Here is a 12,697-nt window from a genome sequence, read left to right as displayed (position 1 = left end):
TCCATTATTTCATTTGGATTCCTGCAGGAGTTAAAGACTATGTCGGAAGGTCATCATTCAAATAAAAAAAATAGAAAGGTTTGCCGGCAATTCTTTAAGTGGAAAGAAAAAAGTTAGCAAATGAGTTACTGCCTTACTTCAAATCTGTTCAAGTGGACATTTCTGAATGACTTCAAAATGGAATTCATCTCCCTGTGACAATGCACAACACCTGTTTGGACTTAGAACTCAGAGGTAGTTAGAAAATAAGTGCACCTATAGCTATTAGTAGGGTAGGTCCAGATAAGCTGATGACTTACCAGCTAATAACAGGTAGTTTTAAAAAGGACATTGAGTTATTAACAAAATTACACTAAAATGTTAATCTAGGATGTTCTGCAGTCAATACGTTAATCATTGTCTGTCACTTATTATTCACATTTTCATACTAATGTTAATATTTTCATAACTAAGAGACCTACATACTATTGAGGGGTATGTTCTGAGATGCCATGGTAAGACTCAGGAAAATACTTTGCCAATGTCCATTTGTATCAACGTTTGCTGGAAATGTCACTAGCTGTTTGTTAGTGATCATGAAAATAAGCACTATTTCTATATGTACTATACAAACTATTGCATGACATCAGATGAAACCTTAGTTGTTGAAGAAAACTGTGAGAGATTTGCACTGTAAGTCGCACATCTTGTAAGATAGGCTGTGTTATTTATATTGCTAAGTATACAATCAACATATTTTTCATATTTCTATAAATCTCTCAACAAACGTACACTCAGAGAGAAATTTCTTGCGGTTATGTGAAAGCTTAGGTCTGGTTCACAGAAGTGTTCTAATAATATATGTTCAGGTTGTACAGTTTCCATAGTATGCCAATTTGTGAAAATTTAACAAAAATATTATTCTGGGTTTATGTGCATTACAATATCTTACAGTTTTTTATGGAAAGACTAAGAACACACTAGCACTGTAAAACATACTTATATGTTAGCACTATGTATTTTACACTATTACTGTAAAGAATACTTATTAGTGCTAACCTTGGTATTTGCACAGTTTTAATGATTGTTATTGTTCATAAAATATTTACATTTATTTATCTTGCGTTTTCTAAGCTGATTTTTCAGAAAATGCTCTGAAATGCAAGGATGTGTGCAGGCAGTGTGACATTCTGCGCCACATATGTGGTAATGAGTTAATTTTATTCATTCTAAGAGTAAACAATAGTTGTCTTTTGAGGTACTACAGTGGTTTAGAGATATCATTAACTACTTCTGGAAAATACTGTATGATCTCCATCTCCTCCAGCAACACTGATGAGCACCTTTGCACGTTCATTTGTTTCTGAAGCACTGAAGTTGAATTATCTTTCTTGATGGTCTGCATTTTATGTAAGCCCGACTCCTCTCCGCAAGCAATGCGTTAAATAAGCTGTTAAAATAATGTGTTAAATAATATGGCTTGTTACTACTAGGCGTTTAATGCTTTAAGGTAACTATATAGGCGCCCTTAGTTAAGAATAAATGGACATTTTGATTAGCCACCCATTAAACCATTCACTTAGTGTACTGTAGCAGGCAAGAGGTAACTGATCACTCATTTCTACAGAATGGGACTCCATCACAGTGAATTACACTGACCTTTTGGAGTTGTGGTACCACTAAACTTATTGTTTCTACGTCTTGGCCCACAGAAGTCGTTCATCAATGCACGCTATTTTTGTTTTCTCTGATACCTTTTGTAACCACTAGACTCCCAAGAGCGCCGCCACTGGCGGCTTGGGGAAGTGAAACGGCTGCTATCAGCACCAGGTGACCTGGGCAAGATGCGAGGCGGCTGACCTGACGGTACAGGTATGACTAGTAGGTGGCAAAATAGTATCTAATGAGGCACGGTGAGTAGTCCTTGTACAGGGCAGGAACATTAGGAACTGGAAGTAGCTGAAGCCCGAAACGACTGTGGGCTCACTGCCGGTACACGGTAACGTGAACTGCGACACAACTTGTGCAGTGACAAGTGGACTGATCGGGACTTCTGCGAGGAAAGGGCTATGCCAACTCCTGCTGCAACGGATAGGTAATTGCAGACAGTTTACTTTACATCATCTATTTCCAGACGATAACTCCTGCCCAGGCCTGGCGTACTTCTGTGCAAAGGAAGCGGAATGACCGCTTATATGATCAAGACGGACATCAAGTACCACTCAATGGCAGAGGAGGATGTGGACGGCACGGAACATGGAAAGGCAGCCCAGAGTAGCCATGCCCCACGGTGGGGACCGCAGCATGCAGGTGCACGTCAGCTGGCCAAGCTGTACTCCCCCGGTAAGAACCAGGACCAAGGCTTAGTGATGCTGCCACCCCCCCTCTCCTTGCATGTTGGACTGTCTGGTTAGAATAAAATTAGCAGGTGTTGCTCACCTTAAGTGAACCGCAGAAAAAAGTAACAGGTGGCTCTTGAGAAAATGTAGTGGTCTGTATAAATTGTTGCTGGTATTTTAATTACATAAGTTTTCATTTGATGCACTCACACCTGACTGCTTGTTTGTTCCTCCTGATTTTTGAGGACGTTTCTTGCACTTTAATAGCAAGTTAAAGAAAAGTTGTGCAGAAGCTTATTTTCCTGTCTATGTAAGTGAAACAGACATACGAAGCAGGTGGGTTGTGCAGTACAGTGGTGTGTATTTGAGCAGCAACTGAAGAGACGTTAGTGGTTATGGGATACAGGGAAAGATGAGACTGTCAGGTGTAACTGATCTGTGATAATAATCTTCATTCTGCTATGTAGCACTACTCTTGTTTTATTAGGAATAACTATTACAGCCTTTAAAGTAATGTACTTTCCTTGCGTCATCACACTTTGTTACTTAGAATCCAACAAATCCAGTATGAGCATATTCTGAAACCCACATGGTTAGCTGTACACATTTAATATTTAAAGGCACATAGCTCTTCATTTAAGAAACCATTAAATCTAATTGTGGGCATTGTCATTTAAAGCAGTTATCAACTGAAATGTTGTAGGTCTGAACTTTATCCAAACTGTATATTTTAAAACGGCTGGAAAATAGATTTCATAACTTGACTATTGCGTGGATTTTGGCCCAGTAGATGTTGAAAAGGGTCCTGGACCCTCTCTCCCCTTCAAAATAAATAATAAAATAAATACTGTGAGTGGGCAATAGCATGCCACATACAAGCAGCAGTGCAAGTACAATTCTGATGTAGAAAGCTGTGAGTACTAAATGCATTAAACATTCATCATTTCTTTGAGTCAAAGTACCATTTCAGTATATGAAGTTTTTAGAAACCTACACGTACACATTCTCTCCAAGTCAGACAGATATTACGTGGTACCGAAAGGCAAGAGTAACCTTTTATGGCCTTTATTTTAGCATTACATAGTAGCACAAAGTGGGTACTGCAGCTGAAAAGTACGGTACACTTTGTGTAACATATATTTTGAAATTAAAGTTTAATCTGGTTTGTTGTTGCACTCTGTAGAAATCGTGTTACATTTTGCTATGACTTTAGATGCATTCTGTTGGTGATATAATTTCAATATTTGCTGCTGAACATGAAATTGTATTTTCTTGTTGAATCTTTTGTTTTTTGGTCATTAATGATGATCACTTTTACTAAAAGATATTTTATAGCATTACATATAATTTAAAACATTATTTTGTTGAAAGTATGTCAACAATATTTCTTTTTTTATTGTGTATGCCTCTATTCCTAAAATACAAGAGATTTTTTATATATAACTGCAGTTTTATCAGGCCTTTTATACATGAAATAATTTTTGATTTAACTAGAAACCTTAGGAGCAAAGACTGAGTGGCTGATAATCACTGAAAGCTTGGAATGTTTTTTGTCTGTTGGAAGTCACACACAAACTTTTAGTTGGAAAATACAGTTTGTCATATAAAAAGATCACTTGTACCACTTTTCGTAGTTGCACTCTTTGAAGCTTCATTTGCTGGCTCAGACTCATCAGGAACATAATGGATGACCGCCTTCAGAAATAATTTCAGCTAGTTATTTTCTTAAGTAACTACCTGTTTATTCTGGGGCTGTTGCAATTATGGAAACTGTAAAAAAATATTTTTGAGGTTGTAATTTAAGTTGGGAGAATGCAGGCAGCATAAAAGAGTCTCTAAAGAAATTAAACTTTTAATTATTTAACTGTAGCCTTATGTTTTGGAAAAGAGGGCTTAGTGTATTCCCATGACAAAGATATTGTGAGCAAAGAGTAGTGCATCTGTGAAAGACTTATTTCATTCTCAGTAGCTTGCTACTGCACAGTTTCTTGATGTGGTATTAGATCTGCATACCATGTACACATGCATGCATGGTTTGAACAGCCTTGTGGTGTGTTGATGCAAGATAGTACTTGAGGCCTCCTGACACCACACTGGATGTACAGAAGTGTCATGCTGTGAGCAAATTCTCTTCGCAATAAAGTCATGCTGGAAGAATATTGAATACAGGAAATTGTGTGTGGGGTAAGGCCTGGAGGTACTATTCATTGGTGAGTCCCTGGTGACTGGATGATGAATTAAAAAAAAAAAAAAAACCTTTGTGAAGCCACTATGAGCTCACCACCCACAAGGTGAAAGGTGAGGGTCTTGTATAATACAGGGTAAATGGCATGAGAGACAAATATGGATTTCAGTGGAATAGACCCTGTGGATGGAAACTGCCTGTTAGAGCATGGGATATCACTTTGCTGTTGGGGGTGGAGCCAGAGATTATATTGGAAGTTAAAAAATTACCATTTAAATATAGTTGATATCCCTTCTACATTAATTCTTTAACTAGACTTTTTCGATGGGGTGTTCTGTCTCCTACTCTGGAATGGTCAACTGGGACTGGCCTCATTTTTGGAGATGCTTACAAAGACCCTAGCTCAGTGCTGTTGTCTGTAGATCTGTTGTTGGCACAGCTCACTCCAGTTTTCAGGATTGAGCAAGTAGAGCTACATACACAGGCAGCAGATGTAGTGGGAGTCTGTTAGAGCCACTTACACAGGCAGCAGATGTAGTGGGAGTCTCTGTGTATGCAATGGGATTATTACATAGGTCAATTCACATTTTAAGCACATACAACATGCAGACCAGGACAGATTCAACAATGCAGAGTCTGTTTTAAGACTTGAGCACCTTTAGTGCCCAAAATTGTAACTATGCAGTGAGGCATTCTCCTATCAGCTGATTAAGAACACATTTTTAGGAATCATCTTTTAAACAGGAGCTGTTATTCTCAAAGAGAGAAGTAAAACCACTTGTAGAGTTATGCATTTGAGCAGCATAATTTGGTCCATGTATAAATCCATGAGCCTTTATTTATTGGCATTTCTTCTTGATTTGCCCTTTATTAGTAGCTGTCTTGCACACTTTCTCTTGACTAGTTACAAGTCACCGGTGCCTTTTATTCTTACTTCTTTTTATAATCAGCCTTTGATAAGGATTGTTCTTTTAAAACTGTAAGTACAAACCCTTCTCTTGAATTTTTTTTTATCTGTCTTTCACCTTTTCTTATTGTATGCCACATTTGCTTAATGATGATTGTGTCTATAATCAGCTTTACATTTTTGTTTAATATGTTTACTGTCATTTTTTGTCATGTCTGCACTGTTGTGTATAGTTACATTGGGTAAACACAGTCTTCATTTCTACTTTGCCATCACTGCTTTTTTTTTGTAATGTGTCTTACATGTTTTACTGCTGAGTAACATTTTTTTGTCTGTCTGAAATCTGTCCTCTACATTGTTGCTTATCATTTAGTCTTCTGCATACTGTTGCAAAGTAATTCTTTCTCTTACATTGTGTATCTACTTCTTAAATCTGGAAACCATACCTTTTTATCATAGTTTTGAATGTTGCAGTACTGTCTGTTACTCTGCAACATTTACACATACTTATTTATTTTATTTGATTTATTTATTTTTTATGTATTTAACATTTGTTTGCCAGGATAGTCCGACTGGACAGCAGGTGCCCATTTTCAGCAGAGTCCTAGGGAGAAATATTCCATTCTGACTAATCTCAACAAAACTGAACTAAGCAAAATGGAAGCTTGCTATAACAGAATTGCCCGTTTTGCTGCAAATTGCTCATATAGAACTCATCACTGTACTGCTTTGAGACAGCTCCACTGGTTTGAACTGCCCAACCTCCTAACCTACAATCAGCTCTGCCTCTGTCATTCTATCTATTACCTCCCCAATAAGTGTCCTGCCCTCAAAAACCTAGTACAACATCACTCAGCCAAAAGGCCTCTTAGATCATCAAGCAAACTACAACTAGAAGTCACCAACAGCTACAATAGCTTTGGAGATGCACTATATAGTAGTTCGGTGGCTAAAAAATGGAACTCTGTCCCTACTAGCATTCAAAACACATCATCCAAAGCCTCCTTTAAAGACCTCATCAGGCAACATCTCAAGCAAAGTTGGCAGTGCCATGATTGCTCCCCAGGCTAGTGAAAGCGGATAACATATGCATACTAAATCTAGAGCAATTTATAATAGTTTTTCAATCTTACTCACAAACACTGGCTAATCTACAATGTATGTACTGTACCTGTGTACTATGTATGTATTCTACCTACATTCCAAAGTTCAGCTGTACACCACAAATCTATTACTTACCTTTATTTTTAAAATTAATATCTTTTTGATTGTTCTCTCCACTGTAACTGTTTGTGCCGCATACCACTGTAAAAACATGTCTCTTGTAATTTGTGTGTATACTGATTATGTCTAAATAACTAAATGTGTCTGTAATTTTTCTTTGTGGAGCTTTTCTCCCTGGGCCTCTGCTGAAAAAGGGCCTTTTCGGCTCAGTCAGACACCCCCGGTTAACAAATGTAAAATAAAAATAAATAAATAAAAATAAGTTTACAGAGACAAGAAAAATTTACAAAAGAGACATTACAGGGTAGTAGCATACAGATTGTAGACTTTACAGCCATCAGTGTTCAATAAGAGGATATTCACCATTTTGGTTGAAAGTACAAGCGTACAAAATATACAATGAGAGTAGATAAGAACCTGGTAGAGCATTGCAAGATATTTCACAATTGAATAAGAGTATATAAATGTTTAAGTTTCCATATATACATTCAAGCAAATATACATGTTAGAGCATATACACATAGATACATACAGACACATATATGTATATACACACACACACACACACACACACACACACACGTACATACACTCATATATAAGTTATTGCTCACACATGGATAGATATAGTTTGATGGTGTTGTTTGTGTTGTCCAGGACAGATGGAGTGTAGAAATAGTGAGTGGACGAGGCTTCAGGGGTCAATTACAGTTGCATAGATGGTTGGTGAAGAGGTGTATTTTAAGTAAGCATTTGAAGGAGGGTGTGAAGTTCTGTAGTCTGAGGTCAGGGGAAGGTTGTTCCATATTTTTGCTATAATAGTGATTCCACAGAGTTGTTTTGCATGTGATGGTTTCGATTAAGGCTTTTTGGCGGACTGAAGTTGTCTATTTGAATTGTAGAAGTTCAGCATGCCAGTCAGGTCAGGGGTTTTCTTGGGATAGTACAGAATTACATGAGCTAATTTTGCATCTCCCTTTCTCATTTCACATTTGATCTCCATTAAGTGTCACTTTGAACTTATATTTTCATAATTTCTTCATGTATGAAATCCCTTCAGGTGCTCAGAAATCGTTTTTCTTGAGTTGGTGCGTATTTGCTTCATCTAGGTGAGCTTTCCTGTCGGGACTCTTCTCCGTCCTAAAATAAATGTGAGCATATATCACCTTGTCCTCAGCCATGTGAGTTGTTGGTCAGTCTTGGGTCACTGTTGCTCTAGGCTAATACCTAGCCCCTGTGCCAGTGGACACACTCCCTTCTGGTTTTGATTCTTAATCACTTTTTGAGTGTTACTGCCTCGTGGTCTACACCATTCTTGTTAGGGCGAGTGTGTCAGCTTATCTTACCATGGTATCTGCTACATTGTCCATAGTGCTTTAATATTGCAGAAAGTCTTTCTTTAATATTATATTCAGATTTAAAATCAGAGGTTACAGCTATAGGATGAAACTATTTTCATAGAACAGTCTGAATTTCTACATATGTAAGGGATACTGTTTCTGTCACCATTAATGCATATTATCTCTAATTTTTGATTAATAATGTTATGCTTCCACATTAGAGGAAATTTGCCAGTGGAAAATATGCTTCCAGAATCTAGCAGGGCTCGAACCTTTCTTTTAAAACTGTAATACGTTTTACTAGCTTGGTTGCAACACAGTGACACAGGATTATCCAAAATGCTGCAACTCGACGATGTGACCACTCCCATATTAATAACAAATTAATACAGTGTGGACTACTTTGTGTTTCTCAGAAAAAGTCACGTTTCTTACTGCAGTTTGAGTATTTGTGGAAGGCATTTTTTTTCTTAAACATTGAGTGATTAATTAATAATTATTCTAGTAAATTACTAGCTTAATAACTCTCTTGGAAGCACTCTGCAGTACCCATTTTATTATATTACTAAGGAAAGGACATTTCAACCTGTTTTATGTTAGAATTTCTAACACATTTGTATTACTCTTGCTAACAGGATTAAGCCAGAGTGTAAAAATATGCTTTATGTTATGCATCTGTGCACTTATCAAGTCCAAATTATGAAATTTTATTTCTTCTACCTCAGTGGCAGGTTATACTAGCTATGACTAACTGTTACCACAGTCAAGACTTTAAGTATTACTGATGTTCATGTATACTTTTGATGAATCTCCCATCATCTGGAATGACAAGATTCCTGCCCAGTATGCTTGGCTCCAGTTATATGTGGTAACAGTACTCAAATATCACTAAATAAGATTCTAGAACATTCACCCTAGCTAGTTTCTTCTGAGGTGGCACAGTCTTGGGGTTGGCAGTTATGTTGTCTAGCATAATAAGCTGTCAGTCTCCATCTGCGAATCCATGATCCTCTCCCATAATTCTCCCAAGGTTGCAAACACCAGCTAACCCTACCAGAAACACATCAGCTACAGCTGTGTAGGGAACCTGTAGCCAAGATACAGTTTGCACTTGGCAGTAGAGGTGTTAATGAGGATCTAAAAATGGACAAATCTCTGACCAGCTTTCCGTGCATACATCACCAGTGTAAGTATCACAAAGACATTACAGCCAGGACATACATAAAACTCCCACATTTATTCAGCGTCCTCAAACTAAAATAATAGTTTACTTGGATTTGCAGTTCTGAAATAAAGAAAACAACAGCTTTTTGACAATGTTTAGTACACACAGCTCTTATAGGAGCAGGCTGTATTTTACCCACAAATCCAAGGTTGCAGGCCTTTCTCAAGCCCATCTTTCAGCTGTGAAACCAAGTCCTTTCACAAGGTAGCTTATTTATGCTTATATGACATGTAATCACAAAAAATAAAAGATTGGACAGCAAGTAATCAAGCATAGCTACCCAAACTGCAACCCACCAAAAATCAAACAATATAACATAAAATCTTCACCTTCACACCCCCTACTAATTGCATATATGTGCCAACTTGGATATTGCACTACAGTGGTGAAGCAACAGATTCTCAGATCCATACTTTTCCATGATCTTGCATAAAAGAATAGCTAGTGATGTGCAGTCAGCTTGACCACCCAACCTTTCCACCAACTGTGCGACAGCCGTGTGTGTGTGTGTGTGTGTGTGTGTGTGTGTGTGTGTGTGTGTGTGTGTGTGTGTAGGCTTACACTGGTTTTTAATGTGTCTGATTTTGTCGAACTATGACTATTCAAATGACACTTTGCAGTTGAACTGTTTCTTTGGCAGTGTACATTTTAGCAATTAACAGTGTAAGTGAACGGGTATTTGTCATTTACTTCCACTGCTAACTTGCTAGCTGAGGGATTTAAGCTTAAGGTAAGGGAAAAGGCAGGGATTTTAGGTTTAGGGAGTGGAAGGGAAGTTCTAGGATTAGGGAGTGATCATGGAATTTAGGTTTAGAAAGCAGGAGTGGATGCTTAGAATTAGGAAATAATTGGATGATTTAAGTTTAAGGGGTATGAGAGAAGCCTTAGGTGTGGGGAGTGAATGCAGAGTTTAGGTTTAGGGAGTGGGAGGAAAGGTTTAGGATTAGGACGTGATCAGGAATTTAGATTTGGGAAGCAGGAGGGGAGTTTTAGGGCTAGATTCAATGTTCTTTGGGGCATGTAGTTTAGTAGGAACTAGTTATAGGAAGTGTGTGTAAGTTGAAAGAGTCAGGGTAGTTGGAGGTAGGATACTTGTCATTTTATGTTGGTCAGTGCTTTATAGGTGTTTTTCATGGGTTGGGATGCAATGAAATGTTCCATATAAGAGGTATCTATCTATCTGTCTATGGCTGCCTATCAGCAGACTGAATTCTGACTGCAGAATCTTCTAGTTCAGAATCGTGAGCATGTTAGAATGACAAAAATTCTGAAACACCAACTTTTTTGGTTGTGTGTGTGGTAATAATAGCATTAGCATTAAGAATAAGGCTAGTGTAAGGGGTGTATGCCTTGTTTAGTGTTAGGGTCAGGGAAAAAATTAAGTTTAAAACTAGAGTTCAGATTTGAGTTGTGGTTAGGGCCAGCAGAAATAAGTAAGGCTACTAGGACAGATAAAATTATGGAATGAATCTTGTTTAATCAAAAGCTGTATCGCATATGAAATAAATTAGTTTTATTATGCATATACATAATAAACTCATCTAAGGTGGCCAGTGAACTTTCCCATATTAAAAACAAGTCATTTACAATTTTTTTATAAAACAGTATATATTGATAGTATAAATTATGTTCTGATAGGACACATTCATTTTCCCATGCATTCTTCATAACAATATTGGTGCAGGTATTGGCCACCATAGTGCCCATAGCTACACCTTTTATTTGTTTATAATATCTATTCTGAAACAAGAAACATAATTTGTTAATATATTTTCAATAATGTACATATGTTAATATTAATATTACTAAATGATGTTTCTTGTGATATATACTTACATGAGTTTATTATGTACATTAATACTGCAGCTAATTTTTTAACATTTAAGAGAACAGTGCATTTTTCCTCAAATAATTTTTTTGGATATTAGAATAACTAAAAATGTAACAGGATGAATATAAACAAGTCTCTATAAAAAAGATGTTAAGAGAAACACATATTTACACTGCACTAGTATGCAACCCCCTTTTATATTTAATAATATAGTGAAGAATTAAATAATGCTTGTAGTAAGATTAAATACAGTAATATAAATGTTCAGATGAAGGATATGGCCTATGACTTTAATAAATGGGGTTATGGTAGATGAACAGTAGTGAGAATGAACCAAGAGGTAATAAATGAATGTCAGAAGCTAAGCCTATTTTTTCAGAGACAATAATCAATAAAAAATGATGTATAAAGAGAAACTGTAGATGTATGCTTAGTTATGATAGGAACACTTCACAGGTTAAATATATAATTAAAAAATTGGCCTTTAGTACAAGCAGCTAAGCTTTGTCTATAGAAAATCTGATGCATTAAAAAATAAATTGTGTTATAAAGAACAAATAAGAACAGTTTAATCATTACAGCAGTAATAAGCAAGGGACCTATACGTACATGCAATAAATGTCCACTGTAAATATATTTATTTAGAAAAAAATATAATACATCCAGTTGACAAAACTAATTTTAAATTGACATGCAGTAGATGGACTGGACACTCTAAATTGGCCCTAGGTGTGTGTGTGTGCATGTGTGTGTGCCTTCTGTGGAAGGTTGGGCGCCGGGCTGGCAACTCGACACCGTAAAACTCCACTGCCAAATCATAAGCAGACAGATGATCCGCTGTGGCGACCCGTAATAGGGAAAAGCCAAAAGAAGAAGAAGCATATGGCACTTTTGAAACTAAGAATGTTGTTTGTATGACGAAGTGCTAAAAATGTAAATTGTTCTGCATAGGGAAGACAAATCGAAAATTAGACTAACATATAGGAAGTGACTTGTCAGAAATAAAAAGATGCAAGATACAAATGCATTATATAAGCATATTAAAGATAAGTTATCAATGAAAGTGTAAGAGTAAATAATATAAAAGAGTTTAACAAAGAACGAAGAAAATTAGTGAACAGTTAGATTTAGGGCACAAGCACATCCAGGCTTAAATGAAATGTTTACTATTAAACCAATATTAAAAGAATTGAATATTCAGGTTAAATAGGACCTTGTTTTAATCTTTCATTGAATTTTGAGAAGTTAATTGATTTTTAGATTATTATTTAATATATATATATATATATATATATATATATGATGAAGTTATTTGCCTGATGCAGCTTTATAAAAATTGAAGCATTTTATTATTATTACTGAATGTTTATGGTTCTGGATAACCTTTATTTCGTTATTAGAGACAATTAAGGCACTGCACGGGGCTGGAGCCCTTACTCGTATGTTAACCTGAACTCCAACCCTAATACTAGCTCTAACTCTAACCCTGACTAACAGGATGCATACAACTTACCCTATCCCTATTCCTAATACTATACAGACATGTTATTTGACATTGTTATTTTTGGGATGCTTGCATTCGGAACACAAAAGTTTTTAGTGTGCAATTTTTGATATGCTGGAATTGAGGGAAGTTCATTTTTAACATTGTCAGCTACTGTCTCTCT

General features: G+C 36.5%; 1 protein-coding gene across 1 annotated transcript in view; it reads left to right on the top strand.

Annotated features, from left to right (window-relative positions):
- Positions 1 to 1,768: 1,768 nt before the first annotated feature.
- Positions 1,769 to 12,697, top strand: part of LOC122810378 (plasmanylethanolamine desaturase-like) — a 1,738,026-nt gene continuing 1,727,097 nt past the window's right edge. The window contains exon 1 of the mRNA XM_044081968.1: positions 1,769 to 2,322. Within this exon, the coding sequence (XP_043937903.1) occupies positions 2,163 to 2,322 (160 nt within the window). The 5' untranslated portion in view covers positions 1,769 to 2,162. The remainder of the gene's footprint in view (positions 2,323 to 12,697) is intronic.

Source organism: Protopterus annectens, chromosome 8.part1, assembly GCF_019279795.1.
Source record: "Protopterus annectens isolate FY-2018-M chromosome 8.part1, PAN1.0, whole genome shotgun sequence".
Classification (NCBI taxonomy): domain Eukaryota; kingdom Metazoa; phylum Chordata; order Ceratodontiformes; family Protopteridae; genus Protopterus; species Protopterus annectens.
The sequence above is the reverse complement of the archived record's forward strand: the minus strand, read 5'-3'. Positions and strand labels throughout refer to the sequence as shown.